This window comes from Lates calcarifer, linkage group LG8 (assembly GCF_001640805.2).
Source record: "Lates calcarifer isolate ASB-BC8 linkage group LG8, TLL_Latcal_v3, whole genome shotgun sequence".
NCBI classification, from domain to species: domain Eukaryota; kingdom Metazoa; phylum Chordata; class Actinopteri; family Centropomidae; genus Lates; species Lates calcarifer.
In genome coordinates, this window is record NC_066840.1 from 6945411 (window position 1) to 6963693 (window position 18283).

The 18283-nt window shown below is 43.3% G+C and overlaps 1 protein-coding gene across 6 annotated transcripts in view; it reads left to right on the plus strand.

The window, feature by feature from the left end:
* The first annotated feature begins 5891 nt into the window (after nt 1–5891).
* Nucleotides 5892–18283, plus strand: part of ebf1a (EBF transcription factor 1a) — a 55989-nt gene continuing 43597 nt past the window's right edge. For 3 of the 6 annotated variants that reach the window (XM_018675513.2, XM_018675512.2, XM_018675514.2), the window contains exons 1-6: nt 5894–6873; nt 7777–7933; nt 9001–9064; nt 9832–9887; nt 11273–11346; nt 12975–13043. In XM_018675513.2, the coding sequence (XP_018531029.1) occupies nt 6740–6873; nt 7777–7933; nt 9001–9064; nt 9832–9887; nt 11273–11346; nt 12975–13043 (554 nt within the window). In that variant the 5' untranslated portion in view covers nt 5894–6739. Of the gene's footprint in view, nt 6874–7776; nt 7934–9000; nt 9065–9831; nt 9888–11272; nt 11347–12974; nt 13044–18283 lie in introns of all 6 variants that reach the window. The other 3 variants (XM_018675518.2, XM_018675517.2, XM_018675515.2) reach the window with 3 other exon arrangements.

The window sequence follows — 18283 nt, forward strand, 5'->3', positions numbered from 1 at the left end:
GTGTGTGTGTGTATCACTTAACAATGATTTGTCTTTTCTTTCCTCTTTGTAATGTATTACTGGCAGTTACTTGCATTTCACTGAGTAGTAGCACTAGTAGCTACAGCTTACTAAGATTTTTGGCTTGTGACCCTTGAAAATAGAGCCATGTCGACCCTCATCACAGGTCATGCCCTTAGTGTGGACATTAGCCATTTTATATTCTCAGATCGTTTCAGATTCGGTGAATGTAACTTGCGTTTAATAAGAAAAACACCCTGAAAAATATGAGTACATCTAGAGTATTTTTTGTGAAACAACAATATTGCTTTTCTTTATTATCCCTTCAACTGGTGACCATATTCACCAGGGCCCCAACTGTGGATCCCCTGGCCTAATGAGTGAAAAGGCCTGATTAAGATTTATCCCCTCAACTAACAAAATTCTCATTCACTATTCTGTTTTCTCTTCTGAAATCTATGTAGTCATGCATTTACAGAGTGTTTGTAATTCAGTGGATAAATTGAATGCACCAGACACAAATAATTTGAGAAATATTGCTTTGTGGTCCAAATTTTTGGTCTTTTATTTCGAATAATACATCATTACCGATCATAGAGAGAATTTCCATATACTAAATCCCATGTAAACTTTTAACTTTCAATTCCTTTGTGGCTTTTTTACACTAATAGTGAATGAATAAGTGCTTTGGAAAGATATCAAAACCACTATTGTATTATTTTATGATAACCGAAAAAAAAATAGATCCAAACAACCTGAAATTCCAGTGTAGTTATTTACAAAGTGGATACAGCGATACGTTTAACACCAAAATTCCACATCACATGTAAGAAAAGCCCAAATAAACAACATCTCACCTAGAGAATAGTAATCACTACACTTCCCAGTATTGGTCTGGTCAGGAGATTGTGGTTAACCTTCTCTTCATTTCCCTGCCATAAAAAGCAGAAGAGGTTAAGTGATGTAAGCACTTTCGGGCCGACATACCACATATGTTAAACCTGACACCCCTGACCTTTGACTTTTAGTTGTTTGCTTTATATTACACAGGGCACTTGACACATTTTTGGGAAATGCTGTTACTTTTGCCCTTCAACCCCCCACCCCCACCCACCCCCCCACAATGGGAAATTGAACTGAAGAACAATGTGATCTTCTGTAAGTACCGTAATGCAGGCCATGTGCCACTGTTGAAAGTAAAAGTTAGGTTTTAGTATCTAAATCAGTATGCAGTATGCAGTATCAATTCCAGGTAATGGAGCTGATCAATAGTGATTTATCTGTATGTTGAGTTCTGATATTAGTTATTATGAAAATGTATATTGGGAGATTTACAGTAGGGCTTCTACTAAGGATTTTAGTTGTAAATTACTGATTGATCTGTTTTTTTTTTCAATACATGAATTAATCATTTTTCTATAAATTGTCAGACAATAGTAAAAAAAAATGCCCAGTCGAATTATTCAGAACCCAAGTTCGTATAAATAAATTGCTTGTTTTATCTGATCCGCAGTCCAAAATCCAATTATGTCTAGTTTACCATATGTGACAAAAAAAAAAAAACGTAAAATCCTAACGTGAATGTTAATGAAACTATTAATCAACTAAAAGTTTCAGCTCTAGTTTACAGTAGTATTTAACAGGACAATTTATTCCATGATTCACCTCACTGACATGAATGAATTATGTCTTAGGACAAAGCATATTATGGACAAGAAGAGGATAAGTGGTTTTGAAGGTAAATGGGGGAAGCTGAGATAGAAGCAGTGACTGTATGTTATGAGTATAGGTGAAAGCCGTGACTTTGGCTCCAGTGTCACTACAGCAATGTAACGTGTGCAACATTTCTCATATGAGACACAGGTTTCAGTGGATCAACACAATATGTCTGATTAATGAAGGCCAATTAAATCAAACTGATGGTTTTACACAGCCATCAAGTCACTGCATATTTAGTGGTCATGGGATTCCCAGTCAATTTTCACAGTACCAGTGAGGCCATTTTCTAACATACTGAACTCTTCTTGTTGAAAAGCTGAACAGAAGTCATCTTGGACTCGTGGATAAACTAGAGAGAAAAGTTCTTTTTAGAAATGACTTAAGCTAAGTCTATAAAAAGTGGTTGAAAGCAAGTTCCAAAGTCTGATGGGGCAAGGCCATGACACGTTTTACAAATATGAGAAATGTCAACACATTTGGTCAAAGCAAAAAGAGTATTTTACAATTTGAATTTTCACAAATTGTTAAATCCAATGAACCAAAGCACTGAGGAATTTTCAGCTACTTACCCAGTAGTCACGGACAGGTCATGAGCATCTCTCAGTACAGTATATAGAATACTTTGTTTCCATTCAGTAGGAATAACTGCTACTTTCCCCAAATCTAAGCTTTTATTGGTTGATTATTGGATAAATGAAGGACTCTTGGGCCTACATTGGGTTGGGTTTTTAATTTAACAAAAACACATCACTGGCTGAACCGATCACAAGACTGCTTCATTTTAATGGGTCACAAGCCAAAGAGGTTGGTGTAGAAAAACTAGTCAAAATGAAACTCTGTTAAATCGGTTTAAGGCTTGAAATGCCTAAAAATGAATTAATATATGTCCCCGGCCTTCACTGGGCAGTACAGGATAACTTTTCCTCACAATAACTGAAAATTCACACCCACCGACTAAACAAAGAAGTATTCATTCAGAACAAGAACAAGGATCTGGTAAAGTCCCCTTAAACTAATATCGAACTTACATCTGATGCTGGACGGTAACTCAAGGGTTAAACTGAATCCACATGATTTATTCCAACAGTTTACCTTCTGATGTTGCTTTACAAGATCAATTACATTCTCAACTTGTTCTCATGAATCTACAGTCTCATTGACCTTGTCCACATTTGTTGACCACGTTAATTAATGGGCACAGAGAAACAGCTATTTGGACAGATGGCATTTATCTGCATGCTACTTGCTATGCAAGTGCTACATTTGAGAATAAAACTGACCTGAGTGGAGGCAAATTCTGTAGATTTAGTCGTGCAATGTCTCTTTACGGCCACTAGATGGCAACATTGCACTAAGAACAGTGACTAAGTTTCTGCCTAATGGATCCTAAAGTGACCTGAAGTTAAGTGGGTGAGGTCATCATTAGGAAGGGCCACAGATGAAAAGTTAAAAATCTTTTATTACAATTTCTTCTTTATTACAAGTAGTAATAACTGTTTCTCACCGTTATTCACTGATTTTATTTTTAAAATCTGCATCCTCTTTCAGTCTAATATTTCTCTGCATGTTTTATAAATTATTTACGTTTTTTTTTTTTCTTAAATGTAGGTATCAATGAAATCACATCCTGGTGGTCTCTTGTTTCCGTATTTAAATAGTTAACATCTATATTTGTCTCCTTTTATGTCGACTAAAGAGCATATTGTTAGACATAAGGCCCATTCTCATAAGCATATGCCCGATTTTTACAACTAGTCATTTTTATGAGTCTTCAATTCAATCGGGCCATTATTATCATCAGCTCAACCTTTTGATTTACGAGAACATCTGGTGGTTGTACAGGAGGAGGACTGCTTCGCTTTTCTGATCAGTTACTTCAAAATGTCTAATAGAGTTATAACGCAGCGAATTTTTAATAGCCTCCCCATATGTGGACACTTGAACATAAGTTGTATACACACACACACACACACACACACATACACACACAAACCTTTACATCGTTTACATGGCGTGCGCATTCCTGTCCGTGTGTAATAGCCAGAGATATCTTGCAAACCTTTATGTCTGGCTACCATGGAGTTAATGAATCACAGTATTAACATGGCTGGATCATCGGGCCCCCCAACTGACATCTCTGTTTTTGGATACTGGAGGCGGTGATATTTGGGCTAACGGTGTATGTGTTGGGGGCTCGGGGATATAAATACTATGCCACCCCATGGGGCCTGGAGTGTTCGCGCTGGCCCGCATGCCGACCAAGGCAGACAGATCATGGCGAGAGGACCCGGCCACAATCAAACAAATGTGCTGAAGGATAACTCTGAACGTGTGTGTGTGAGGTGTGTGTGTGTGTGTGTGTGTGTGTGTGTGTGCGCGCGCGCGCTTGTGTGCGTAAACCTGAGGGCAGTGTGAGTGTGAGAGGGATTTTATCCCACGTTGCTTTTATTTATCACTATTTATTGTATCGTGTACTCACGTGGGTGCTCACATTTCTCCTCCCACAGCAGGAGACATAAATAAACAGCTATAGACAATGATGAGATGATTGCATGGGTTTGGTGTCTAACCTTGACCGTTTATGGCATTTGTCAGACTCTGCAACTGGCTGAGACTCTCATGTCTTAGTCTGCAGCAGATGACGATATATGTGTAATTTTTAAATTAAAAAAATCATACTATTGCTAAAATCAAAGTAAAAGTCGTTTTAGATTATTAGAACTGCAAACAATATAATTCTATAAATGCTAAATTGTGCGCATTTTATCAGAATTTTAAGACATTTTTGAAGCCTTTTAATTGTGCAGTTTTACTAGTGTGTGATCTCAACAGCATCAATGTGTCAAACTGATTCAATTCAACAATTTCTTGATAGAAATCTTAATTTTCAAAGATTCCCTCCTGATAAAAAAAACGACTCTCTCTCATCTTTTCCATTTCATTATAATTAACCAAACAGTACTTATTGAACAGATGGCCCCCAGACAATTCAATTTGACAATTTAGAAATGACTCTGTAATGATGTTGAGTGGGGGAGAAACCAGGACTGATGGTGAACACGAGCATCCAAGATTGGCAAGATTGACTTATAGAAACAGTTTTCATGCACGTGAGCCTGCACCGTGCAGTTTTCATGCTTCTGTGAGCAAACATGCAAATTTTTTGTTACACTCTATTTTTTTCATTGTTTTTTTGTTATTGAGCGGTTATTTTTAAGTGATTGCATTTTTTTTTTGTTTTGTTTTTGGACAGCGTGACACGAGCACAGTTTAGCTGTAATCCTCATATTTATGTTGGATTCAGCACTTAGTCCCGCAAGATTTATGTAATGCATCCAATCAAAGCTAATTTCGAGCCATCGGGCTGTAACAGAAAAATGTGCGCAAGCGGCTGCCAGGCTCTTTTGGTGAGCTGAAACTTTTTCTTAAGCTCATAATCTGCCAGAGTTGATACTCTGAATGAACACTTGGACCGCTCAACATACTTGATTCGGTTCTTATGAGGAAACGCAACATTTAAATTCCATGTTATGTTCAAATAAAGTCAGTTTTGTATTTCTTCAAAAGCTGGTTCGTGTAGAAACACCCATGCACAATGTGGGAAATTAAAATATGGATGCTCATTTGATGATGTTGAATTAATTTGACACATATACACAGAAGTAAACACAATTAAATCTGCACACAAGTGATGCAGCTATTCCTCCGTTTGTTTCCTCGCACTGTGCACTTGCACGGTTTTTGTCTCATCATAATGAGACAATATATGTTTTATCTGACGCCCGTTTAAAAACGTGATCGGATTCTGTTTGGTCTTGATTTGCAGACAGACGCGGGCACATTTTCATAGCTGCAGCTCAAGTGACAACAGGCGATAGATGTTACAACCACCCCGGGTCTCTCCTCTTTCACTCTGCCTTTTAGTCTCTGTGGGCAAACTGCGTGGATTAAACAAACTGAGCTGATGTTTGATAGTCCTGAATACATTAATTGTCAAGTTTAAAGACATGCACAAAAAGGCACAGACTACACACACACACACACACACACACACATATATGATCACGCGCGCACACAAACACACACACGTACACAAACACGCACCGCGCACAGCTTCTGACTAAGTGTCTGGGGCGGGACGCTGCGTGGGACGAGGCGGGGACAGCAGGCAGGCGGGCGGGCGGGCAGCGTGCTGGTCGGGTTGGTGGACAGCTGATTGTCCGTGTTATTAACCGTGTTTTTGGGAGGGTGAGTGGGCGTTCCCGCTCGCCTCGCAGGCCACGCCTCCCTCACCTACTAGTTCTCTCCTGTTTGGCATCCCAGAGATGGTCCAAAGTGATTCCTCAGGGAAGAAAAGAGCGCAAAGCACCCGAGCGAGGGAGCCGACGAGGAGCGGAGCCGCCGTTGCCCAGGACTGCCTCTTAATTGCGCGTAATCTTCCGTTTTCATTCATCTGAGCAGAGGAGACGACTTTGTAAATAAAGAAGCGGAGCGAAAGGAGGGTGAAGCGTGTTTCATCTCCTGGTTTTCTCTCGCGCTGTGGACTGTTTGTTAGAGAGAAAAAACTGACATTTTGCTTGTGTTTTTGTCAGCTGCACCTTGATCCGGGGGACTTGTCGCCAACTCAGTGCAGCCTCTCATCCTGCGCTTCCCCTTTCATCGCTCTCTCACGTTGTTCATCTTCATAGCTGCTGCTGCTGCTGCCGCCGCTGCTTCTTCCCCCCCTTTTTCTTGTGGAGTCGCTGACATGAGGTGCAGCTAACCCCTGGATGCTGACAGCTCCCCTTTTTCCTTCCCACATGTCGCATCTTTTGTTTACTTTGAGAAACACACGCGCAACTAAACGCCAAGTGAAATAGACCACGCCACTTTGCTCCTCTGACAGCGCGATCAAACAGACGCAAGAGGAGGGGAGGCAGGGGAAAAAAAAGAGAAAGGAGGGAGCCGAGGAGAGGAGGATAGAGAGAGAGAGAGGAGAGAGAGTGAGAGAGAGATAGCGACAGTGTGAAGGTGCGTTTTGATGTTTGGCATCCACGAGAGCATCCAGAGGAGTGGGAGTAGTATGAAAGAAGAGCCCATGGTGGCCGGGATGAACGCGGTTCGGACATGGATGCAGGGCGCCGGAGTGCTGGACGCCAACACAGCCGCCCAGAGGTGAGCCCGAGGCGGCCTTGGCGCTGCGCTGACACCGGGGCGTGGAGACCAGAGAGTAGGGGGGAAAAAGCACGTTAAGATCTGCGGTGTTAAAGACGGAGCGGCTGCATCACTTGGGGCAGCACGCGTTCCCAGAGGACGTATAGTTGTTGGATAACCTCTGTTCCCACTGGCTTTTAGAAGTTTTTAGCTCAAAGTCTCATATGATCTAACATTGTACGTGGCTCAATGTGGTGTTAACATATTCCTGGACCGGAAAGCATTTGCTGTCTCAAAGCACTTTCGGGCTTTTAAGGGGTTTTTTTTTTTTTAAATATAAGCTTAGATTAACTTTGGTGTGTGGAAAAGTGTGCTGTGAGTGTGTGTTTAGGGCTTTTCAGATCACTTCGGTGGTTGTTTCTCTTGTTGGCTGTGATCAGGCAGAGTGGGTTACCACTTTTTACAGACTGCATGCAGAAATGTTTTTTAAAGGCTGAATTTAGCAGGGTTTTCTTACAAAATAAAATAAAATGATTTACTTTTAATTAAGTCGGTGAAGTTTAGAATGAAATGAAGCACACTTTTATAGGCTGCAGGCCTCTCACTGTGAAATCAACTGCTCTGTCAAAATTATGTTTGTAATATAAATCAGTATATTTAACACATTCAGGCCTACAGCGTAATATTTAGTTGATTTGTTTCATTATTGTTGATTAAGGTGTAAAGTGTCTTTGTGCGCGTTAGAAAGAGGCTTTAATTAAATTACATGTAGTTACGGATTTTAGAATGGACACAGAAACATTGAATATAGTGTAGCTTGGATTTTAAAAGCAGGTTTCTCTTTGTGTTTGCATTTTCTGTTGAATTATTTTTATCTGAATTGCCGCCGTTGTGGGTGCTGCTGGTTTGTGCTTGTGTCCGCAGCGGAGTGGGTCTCGCGCGGGCACACTTCGAGAAGCAGCCGCCCTCCAACCTCCGCAAGTCCAACTTCTTCCACTTCGTCCTGGCTTTATACGACAGACAGGGTCAGCCGGTGGAAATAGAGAGAACCACCTTCGTCGACTTCGTAGAGAAAGAAAAGGTGAGTTCACACGTAAATACATTCACCATAATAAAATCGTCGAAATGAGCTCATATTGTATAAATTGTAACGGTGCACTGGCTGATGACTGACACACAGTATTGTGGCCTGTTAAGTCACAGTGATAAATTACCAGCCGTGTGTTAACACAGTGGCCAGACGCACACAGCAGGGATCACTGGTCCTGAAGGCTTCCCTGATGTGATTTTTACATGTGGTTTCCTGAAAGACTCACAGACTTCTAATTATTTTTGCTTTTCTTTATAATTCCAAAACCTCCCAAATCAAATTTAGACTCATTTCCACGAGGGTGTAAATCAAATACATTAAAAAAAACTTTTGTACTCAGTTGCTACTAATGACATTGACTCATATTTTTTATGACAGTTCAGCACAGCGTGTAGCCTATTTCCTGCAGCAGGTGTTGTCAGTCAAGATATTTTATTTTTTCAAACACCCATCAATATTAGTGTTTGATACGTCGATCAAGTGTAATATTGATCTGTTTGCCAGTGGCGTTAACGGTTTGTTTTATTCATCAGCATTTAGTATCGGCTTCTTTATTATTAATTAGATCCAAATATCCCTCTGCTGTTGGTCAGTATTAATAACACACTCTGACAGTGCGCTGTGATTTATTGCATGTAGAAATAATACAAATGTCCAATGAGTTTTATTTTTATATTTGTTAAATGTTGTATAGCAACATTAGAAACAATTTGCATTTTAAATATAGGTTAGTAAAGTTGTAAATATGTGTATTTTGTAAAGAAAGAGTTTTTTTTCAAAATGTCAGATTAATAAGATGTTGAGTTTGCAGAATATACTTCGTCAAATAAGATAAAGAAAAGTTGTTCAAGTTGCAAACTGAACCCGTTTTTCTTTCTTTCGGCTGATGTGGACGATAGAAGCGAAATGAGTTGATTTAAATCTGATCACAGTTAGTGCAGAGGGAGTCTAACATGTTAGTATAATCTAAAAATATCAAGTTGTGGACGCGCAGTAAAAGTCCCTGGAGGAGATGGTTTGCTCGCTCTGACCGGGTCTGTTTGGTTTAATTTTCATAGGAAACGACGGGGGAAAAGACCAACAATGGGATCCATTATAGACTTCAGCTCCTCTACAGTAACGGTGAGTTTGGATTCCATCGTTTTTATGGAGCAGCAACAAAAGCAGGGGGTGAATGATACGCCAAAGCAAAGAGAGGAAACTCAGGAAACAAATGTTTTACAAGGTCTGATCGTTTATCTTTCTGTTTTATTTATTTGTCTGAATTGTTCTTGTGAAGGATCAGAGCTTTATCTGTTTAGTAAAATGCCTTAAATGTTGTTATTTACACTTTTATTTTTATTAACACTACATTATTATTATTATTATTATTATTATTATTATTATTATTATTATTATTATTATTATTATGTTGGGCTGGCAGCTTTCTACAGTAAATTAATCTCCAGTCAGCCTACACTGGCAGCAGTATACAACCCAAGGCAGCAACATAAAATACTTCCCATCCTCCTTTTTAATGTTTATTTTTTCAGTCTTGTTGCCTTGATTGAATAATTAAATTATACTGATTATAATTTAGAAAAAAATGTGTGCTTCTTCCTGTTCTGCACATTTTCACAATTAAGTTCTTATTAGATGTTTTTAGAGATAAAATCAACAAGGTTTAAAGAAAGTAAATAAAATTTTCTAGTTCTAAGCAAACTGACTGCCATGTAACAAATACTGAAAGTTATCAGTAACAGTTTGGACTCATTCGGGTCTCCTGAAGTGCCTCACAGGGGAAGTCAGAGTGGACAAAACCCATGATCTGAAACATCCCCTCACATGTGACATGAAAATCTGCAAGTTCCATTTTAACCAAGACTCTCTCTATTTCTCTCTCTCTGCAGGGATCAGGACAGAGCAGGACCTATACGTCCGTCTCATCGACTCGATGACTAAACAGGTGAGAGGCTCGGCGTTAAACTAAAGCTTTGCAGAATTAAACTCTGCATCAGTTCGGTGGTTGTGTTGGTTTGAATGTTGCCCCCCCCCCGCCTCTGAGCGCCCTCTTCCTCCTCCTCCTCCTCCTCCTCCCTCCCCTCACCCCGCTGCATGCCTGTGTCTGAGACCCTCAACTTCAGCACAGCACAGCCGCCTTGATAAACGACCTGTCTTACCTGTGGAATACATTTACAGAGGCCCAGAAAAGTAGAGGACATGTGTCCTCATACTCTACCTCTGCACAGCCGCCAGTAAGTGGGGATGGTGTGTGTGTGTGTGTGTGTGTGTGTGTGTGTGTGTGTGTGTGTGTGTGTGCGCTGTGTGTGTGTGTTTGTGTTTTTACAAGCGTCAGGCAGTGTAGATGTGTATGGAGTGTGAGAGCTGTGTGATTGTGCGCATATAGTGTGTGAATATCTCAGTGAGGTGCAGAGGCAGTTTGTGTTAGTGTTTGAGAGAGACAGTGATGCATGCCAGCTCACTCTTTGAGGACCTTGACCCTCATTTCCTCAATGTGAAACAGAACAAACTATCCCAGAGTGTGTTATGGCCAATTCAATCACACAAAGAAATACAGAGCAGCACATGTGGGCTGGCTCACAGTGAGGGAATTCTCCGTTAGGATGAATTAGGTAACGAAGAAAATAAGCCTCTTCAACGCTGTTTTGATATCAGGTCTTTTGTTTTGCCAATTCTGCCTCTAGTGCCATTAGGCTTGAAGAGAGTTTGCCTTAGAATGAAAGGAGTAGGAGGGGATGTTGTTTGTGTGTGTACATGGATGTGTGAGTGTGTGTGTTTGCATGTTTATCACTGTGTGTGTGTGTGTGTGTGTGTGTGTGTGTGTGTGTGCAGGGTGATCACAGCCCTGGAGAGCATGTTGAGTGGGGTTGGAGGGGTAACCAGACTAGATTTTTGGACGCTGTGCTGTATGGACCAGATGGTGCACTATACTCCAGTCTGGCAGTCCAACTGCTCACTGTACACTGCATATAAACACACGTGCACACACACACAAACACAAGCGCACACGCAGGAGTACACACGCATGCACGCGGGCACACACACACACACACACACACACACACACACACACACACACACAAACAATTTCTCTCTTACTGTCTCTGTCAGAACAGAGCGTTCCTGTTCAGGAGGACTGGATTCCCACGATACACACATTTGCCAGATTGACAACACTACTCCCAGATGAAAGACACACACACACACACTTCTGTTTTTTATTTGCGCCTGCATCGTGGTTGTCTTTTTTTCTTCTTTCAGCATGCCACATAAAAAAATCTAAATCATTTTTTTCATTTGAATTTCCTGTTATTTTTCTTCCTTCTTTAGGCGATTGTCTATGAGGGCCAGGATAAAAATCCAGAGATGTGTCGGGTCCTGTTGACCCATGAGATCATGTGCAGGTAAGACAAAAACACACCCAGCTACAACTCTCCCTTTTTTTTCTTGCCATTGCTTTATAGTCTAGATCAAGATGAATGTTTTTCTCACGTTGGAGGTGTCTCTGTTGGTGTAAAGAGGGGGCAAAGACACGAGGAGCACTGCTAAATTACAATAGAAATCTTATCATTTTCCTCAAAGTGGGTTGGGGAGATGGGCCCTGGCCTATTTCTGTTGGTAGGGGTGTGTGTATGTGTGTATGTGCCTGTGTATATGTGTGTGTGCGTGTGTGTGCATCCCTCTCATGTTCAGCTAATTAGGACAAGGAAAAGCTCATTACTCAAACCCATCCTCCTTAGTCTGTGTAATACATGCAGTTTGCTGTGTCCTGACAGTGAGCTATGTGCAGAGGGGGACAGACTCGAATTACACATAAAATACAGACACACACACCTTCACACACACACACACACACACACACACACACACAGACACGCTCACTCAAAAGTAGTAAGCCTGCAAAGCTCTCACAGGCCGTCGTATTGCATTTAGAATAAATAAAAGCATCGCACAGCGTTGTGATTGTCCCTCACAAACCAGCCATCTAGAAATGCATGTAGAGTTACATGTAGAAAAATGGCTAGTGGCAAAAGTGTAGCCACTTCCTGGTTATCACACAAGGCAATTTAGACCACTTGTTTTCATATGCTGCAGGAAACGGTCAAGATCAGAAATCTGATCTGGCTCTCCAAGCCTCCTGTCCTGAGGGACTCAAGAAAGTAGGGGGGGGAGGGTCAATCTCTCTCTCTCTCTCTCTCTCTCTCTCTCTCCCTATTCTCACTCTCTTTTAAGTCTTTCTCCATCTCCTGCCACACACACACATACAGTAGATACACACATGCAGTCAGACACAGGTACGCACAGACTGTACGCACAGACGAGCAGACGGAGAAGAAAAGGTAGACGCGATGATACTTTTTGGGGGAAATAGGTGAGGGGAGAGAGGGTGGGGGGATTGACGTCTCACAACACACTGTTACATTGTGCTGCAGTCAAATGATTCAGAAAGGACTCGTCACATCAGTATGCAACCCCCTTCTACCCAGCATGCACTACTCCCCAGGTCCAGTGGGACCACTCTGTGACCCACTTCTGAGAGAGAGAAAGAGCGAGAGAGAGAGTGAGGCGGGATAGAGGGAGGGGACGAGCACAGAGGAAAAATAGAGAACATAAGATGTCTGGTTGTGTGATGTCTGACAGAAATGGAGCTAACCTGAGCCCTGGAGGCTAATTCAAGAGTTTGTATCCAGCCCCATTCAAGCTCACTGTTTTTTGCTCATCTCCTCTAAACTTTGCCTAAAATTGCCCTGCGCTGATCTCACCTGCCGAAGCAGCTAGAGCCCAGGTCTTACCCCGACAAAGCCAGACAGAAATCCAATCCATGCTTCTTCTTAAACTGCCACAAAAGTCTCACGCCCCTTTACTCCTTTTCTTCTTTTCCTGTACGCTCATCTGACTTCCTCTGCCTCTCTGAGTTGTACCTTATCTCGCTCTCTCTGTTGTTCACGTCTTGGTGACTAACTCCCCTTTTGTCTCTGCCCCCAACACCACCACTACCCCCTCCCCACCTTCTTCTCTCACCTCTCTGCAGTCGATGCTGCGATAAGAAGAGTTGCGGCAACAGGAACGAGACCCCATCAGACCCTGTCATCATCGACAGGTAAGCAAAAGTTGCCCCTTGACCTCAGGCTGACGCGATGTTGCGCTGTCATCATGAGCGCAAACACAGCACTTATGACAGGTTGTGAGCAGGATGTGTGTGCAGAATACACAGCCACTATATCTACACACTGTAGATATGAAATCATGAACACATTTCCAGTGAAGTAAGTGGATAAACATGTGATTTGGCTGAGAAAACGAAACCTGCAGGCCTGATAAAGCAGGCCACAGGTTGTTTAAGTTTCAGAAACCATAATCGTCTGTGTAAGCAAAATGTGTGAAAGAGCAGTAAATAAAATTCCAGTGGTGTGTGTGATTTGGTGGAGCAGTTGAGCTCTGCTTCAAGTGTGGTCAAACAGTGTTTGTGTGGTTGGGCTGATGACTTTGCTGATGAGCAGTTAGGGTTACAGCTACAGCCCGGCGTGTGCGTTTGTGTGAGTCTGCACGTGTGTGTGTGCTTTGGGTATAAATCTCACTCTGGGATGGGTGTAGCACTGAAGGTTGTCTGCTGCTTTTGACACTCGCACACATCTTCTTTGAGTGTACACCTTTCCCCTTCTGTCATAAACTACCTCTGTCCGATGCGGCAGCTCACATGATTTACTGCCAGTCAGGGGGGGAGGCAGCCCTGTAGATTTACAGTCCGGCCTGTGCCGTGTGCATGTGTGTGGCGCACATGTGGACAAACAGTGTGAGGGAAATTATTTGTTTATACTTGAGCGCTTGCTGAAGCATGCAGATTTAAAGCTGCTCTGATCGAGATGACAAGGAGAGTACAAACTTGCACGCTGAAGTGATTTCCCATAGAAGAGTCATAACAGTGTCACCTTTTCTGCATTTTGTGATCCATAACACATCCAAACAACTGCATTATTAGGTAAATAGAAGTAAATTGTAGGTTATTTAGGTTTTGTGTCTTATTTGAATTTGTCACATTCAAGTGTATTTGTGTGAGTGTTAATGAGGCAGTGACCTGTGCTATCTGATGAACACAGCTGTCCTGTTCTCGCTGCTGCTCTGTCAAAAGCTACTCTTTACCTGTGTATGTATGTGTGCGTGTGTGTGTGTATATCCATGTGTGTGCGTGCGCCACCCTTGTTCTGCTCCAGTGAAGCGGAAGGCCTCACCTCAGCGCTCCCTGAGACAGCTGCACCCCACCACATGGCCTCAGACAACACGCCTGCCCATCACTCTGTGCCATATTTCTGATTTTTTTTTTTTGTTTTCCTGTGTGCATACTTGTTGAATTTCTCATCATCTGCGCACCGTGCCGCTCCGTCTTCGCGGACGCCGTGCCTTGGCCAGCCCAGGGATTCAACTTTTTTTCCCCTGCATTTTGCTGCAGTTTGAGCAGTGCCACCTCGGTGTAACGTGCTGATCTCTGCCCATGAACAGCTTTCCCACACCGAGCATGTGTTGTGGCCGCTCACTGGCGGTATTCCCTCGACGCCCAGTGGCTCAGGTGTGAGGGCAGCATTAACGAACAACAAATTAGAACAGGGGGAGGGAAAACAACAGCAATATCTCCGTTTTCCTCTCCAGCGAGCACTCTTTCTGGACAGGAAAATAGGTCAGGTGAGAGGAGAGTGGTTGGGGGAGGTTGGTAGCTTGTTTTAAAGGAGTGGAGGGGGAACTGAAGGGGAATAAGGAGAGGAGGGTTTATGCGTTTGCTCATTTAGTACCAATATATTCTTGGCAGTTGTAATAATCAGAGATTCATAAACAAACAAACAACTGTGAGGGTGAAACTGACTCAATTACCATGAGTTCCCCTCCTTCAAATTCATAAAGAAATACCATCAGCAGCCCCTCTCCACCCTTGAAGTTATTTAGTTCGTTAAATAAGGGCTCGTTAGCCCTCTGCTGTTTCGCAGAGATGATTAGATTTTACAGCCCTAATTAGCTGGGCTAGCTCTAACTCTTCTGGAAGAGTAATGGGTCTGATTGCCTAATTAGCTCTCTCTCGTTAAGATGGGAGAAACAGGCCACTGCAGCAAAACCACAGGAATGAGGAAAAATAAAGTCAGCTAATGAGAAACTTATTTGATTGTTAGGAGAACAAATCTGGTACAGTGTGGATCGGCAGCGCTCTGGGTACTGTACTTGCTCACCAGGAGAATGTCTCTCTTTCTCTTTCACCTCTCACTGCATCTTGCCTCCTGCTGAAAAGAGAATTTGTTTGGGCTTTAAAGTATCTACAAGGAGCAATGTGATTCAGATTTTAATTATGAAGCATTTGTTTAGGCTATGATAGCAAAAAAGCACTTTAACATTACTTAGATTTTTACAGATGTTTAAAGAAAGATCCTCCACAACATGTCCTGCTGTCTGGCTGTTTTGGTTTAGAACTGTTATGGCTGAGGCCAGTATTCGGTTTTACAAGAGGTGTTGTCATCTCTGACCGTCTCAGACAAGTTTTAAAGTACATCTGATCTGAATCAGTCTGTGCTGAAGATGAAGACAGCCCAGACCATATTTTATGTATTTAACCTCCAAGGTGGTGAGTTCTTGGAAATTCAGAGAGACCCTGTCATGACGAGTTGTGTCTGTGCTTGACACTGGGTAGGGGAAGCAGCTGAAAGGTGAGAAGCTCCTGTGTGCCTCTCTGTGTCTTCCCCAGGGGAACATGTGTGGTCCACTTTAGCCTCTTACAGAGGCAGGATAATATGAGGGGAGCCCTTAACCCCCCCACCTCCACTTCCACCTCTCTCCATCACTCCTGGTTAGCGTGGGGTTAATCATATGCAGCCACTGCCAGTCAAGTCTATCATGTGCCTGGATGGGCCTCAAATCACAAACACATTTCACTCTCACCTTTGCCGTCTCTCTGCATAGCTTCTCTTAAATTTATCTCCCTGCTGAACTGTTGTTGTTAATTTACATCCATATAATTGTGGACTAATCTCTCAACCCTACTCGCTTTGGGGGTATGACTGTCCCTCCGGCCCCATGTGTCCTACTACCACCTGTGTCCTGTGGCCCTTCCCTGCCCATCCAGCTCCCCCAGGCCTGCCGCAGGGTGTCCCCCAGGCAGGGAGAGCCTCTCTGGAGGAGGGAGAGAAACTCTCTGTGACCAGAGATAAGGATCCACTGGATAGCCCTGCATATCCCATGATCCTCATTTCCAGTCACAGTGCGGGGAGGGGTGGGGGGTGGGGGTGTCGAGTTTACATGCACACAGTGTTATTTCAGGTTTATTGCTGTTTTTGAGTGTGCGCTTGTGTGTGTTTGCGTTTGCACACACTCCTAGCAGCCCGCTGTTGATGTGGCCCATTTCCTTGCATGCGTGTCTGTGCCTGTGTATCCGCGTCGATGTTGGTTATTTCCCCAGGAGTGTGTGTGTATGTGTGTGTTGATAGAGGCCATTTCCTGGCGAGTGTGTGTGTGTCTTGAGTGAAGAATGTCGGGCAGGAAGTGCTCCTCCCGGGGAGGATGATGTCATGGCCGACGGTTTCCTGTTCTGTGTGAGCCAGTGGAACGGCTCCCAGCTTCACAGTGGGTAGTTAGCACTTGTGAACCAGAGACACACTAAATGGTTTTGGTTCACCTCTCAGCTGATTCAGGTCTTGCACCTGGTTTGGCGTTACACTCCGATCAGCTGACACCTCTGGAGAGAGCAAATAAACTTTGCCACTCACTGTGTTTTTGAGGATCATTGCATTTTCCCTGCTAATGTATTGCTTGTTTGTCACTCTCCCCCACTTTGCCTCTCTTTCTCTCTAGTGGGGAACCCTGTTACTGTTTTGGTTGTTATGTTTAGATGCACTTCCTGGGGTGAGAGGTCATGTGTTGTCTTGGCTGGGCTAACGTGCTCTGGTGAATAATGTATGTCATTGACTTTATGTCAGCTCTGCCAGCCCCCCAAGCCGAGCCCACCCATGTTTAATTCATCCATCTCATTTGTGTGTGTGTGTGTGTGAGAGAGTGACTGTGAACACTTGTGTGTGTATGTACGTGTGTGTGTGTGTGTGTGTCATTTAGAGGCCCAGTCTGCACCTGTCCAGCCATTAGCCCCCTTCTCATTTGCATTTGATGCTAATGTGGTTTACTGGCAGCGCCTTCCGTCCCCTCAGTGTAGTTTCACTTTCATATCCATGACTGTGTTAGTGAGAAGGTGAAAACACACTTACAGTATAGCAACCCTACATTCTTCTGACTGTAATCTGCTCTGACCCATTGATATCTCAATACTGAGGGCTTCATTGTTTCCTTTTCTTTTCCACATTTTTGTTTTATTTCATGCAGGACAGCCATTCCTTTCCCCATCTATTCCACTTTTTTTTTTCTCACAGTTGGTTTTGTGTTTTCTTTCCCTGACCACCTATCACTAGCTTGGCATTTCCCTCCAAGACAAAGAGAAACTAGAAACAGAGTCACAAGACCTTGAGAGCAACAGTATTGCTCATATGGTGGATTACAGAGAAGCTGCTCTTCACCTTTTTAACTTGTGTGATCTTCCTTGAGCTTGTTTTGGTGTTTCTCTTTAGGAGAAGAGAAGTCTTCTCTGAGATTGCGCCGTGATTTTCTGCGCGGCCCGTTTCTATTTGAAGGGTGTGTTTTCTCGTTGATGTGCTGTCTCTTTTTCTGCAGTCTTAGGGGGGACAGCTGCATCAGATGTTATGGGAGGGCTTTGAAAAGGACTGGCCCTGAGCTGGTTGTGGTGTTTGTGCAGGGCTCAGGGGCAAAGAGGCAGAGTTGCTGGCTCATCGATATGCAGGCAGAACTCCCCTCCCTCAGGTGCTGGCTGCCTCACAAATCTGCGTCACACACACACACACACACACACACACACATAAGAACACACACACACACACACATAAGCACAGATGCAGCTCTCACCATCAGATAAACTCATACTCAGTACACAAATACATATGCAGACGCACGCATGCGCAGTCTTAAGAATCCACAGGCGTGCAGAAATATAGCATGCACACACACACATTGACCTGCGGCTCTCTGCATCTGTTTGGTTGTGTTCTTTTTTCCTTGCGGTGGTTTCCCCCCCCCCAGGGTTGGAGGAAAGCGTGGCCCCAGGGGACGGACGGCTGCGCTGATTGACAGCAGGGAGTTTGGAGGTCGAGGAGCCTCTAAAACAGCGCTGCCTCTTTCTCTCTCATCCAGCACTCACACACACTACCACCCCCCATCCCATACACACTCACACACACACACACACACCCAACAACTGGCTCGCTTTCATTTGTGAGCACATTCATTCTCAGAGTATACCCAGAG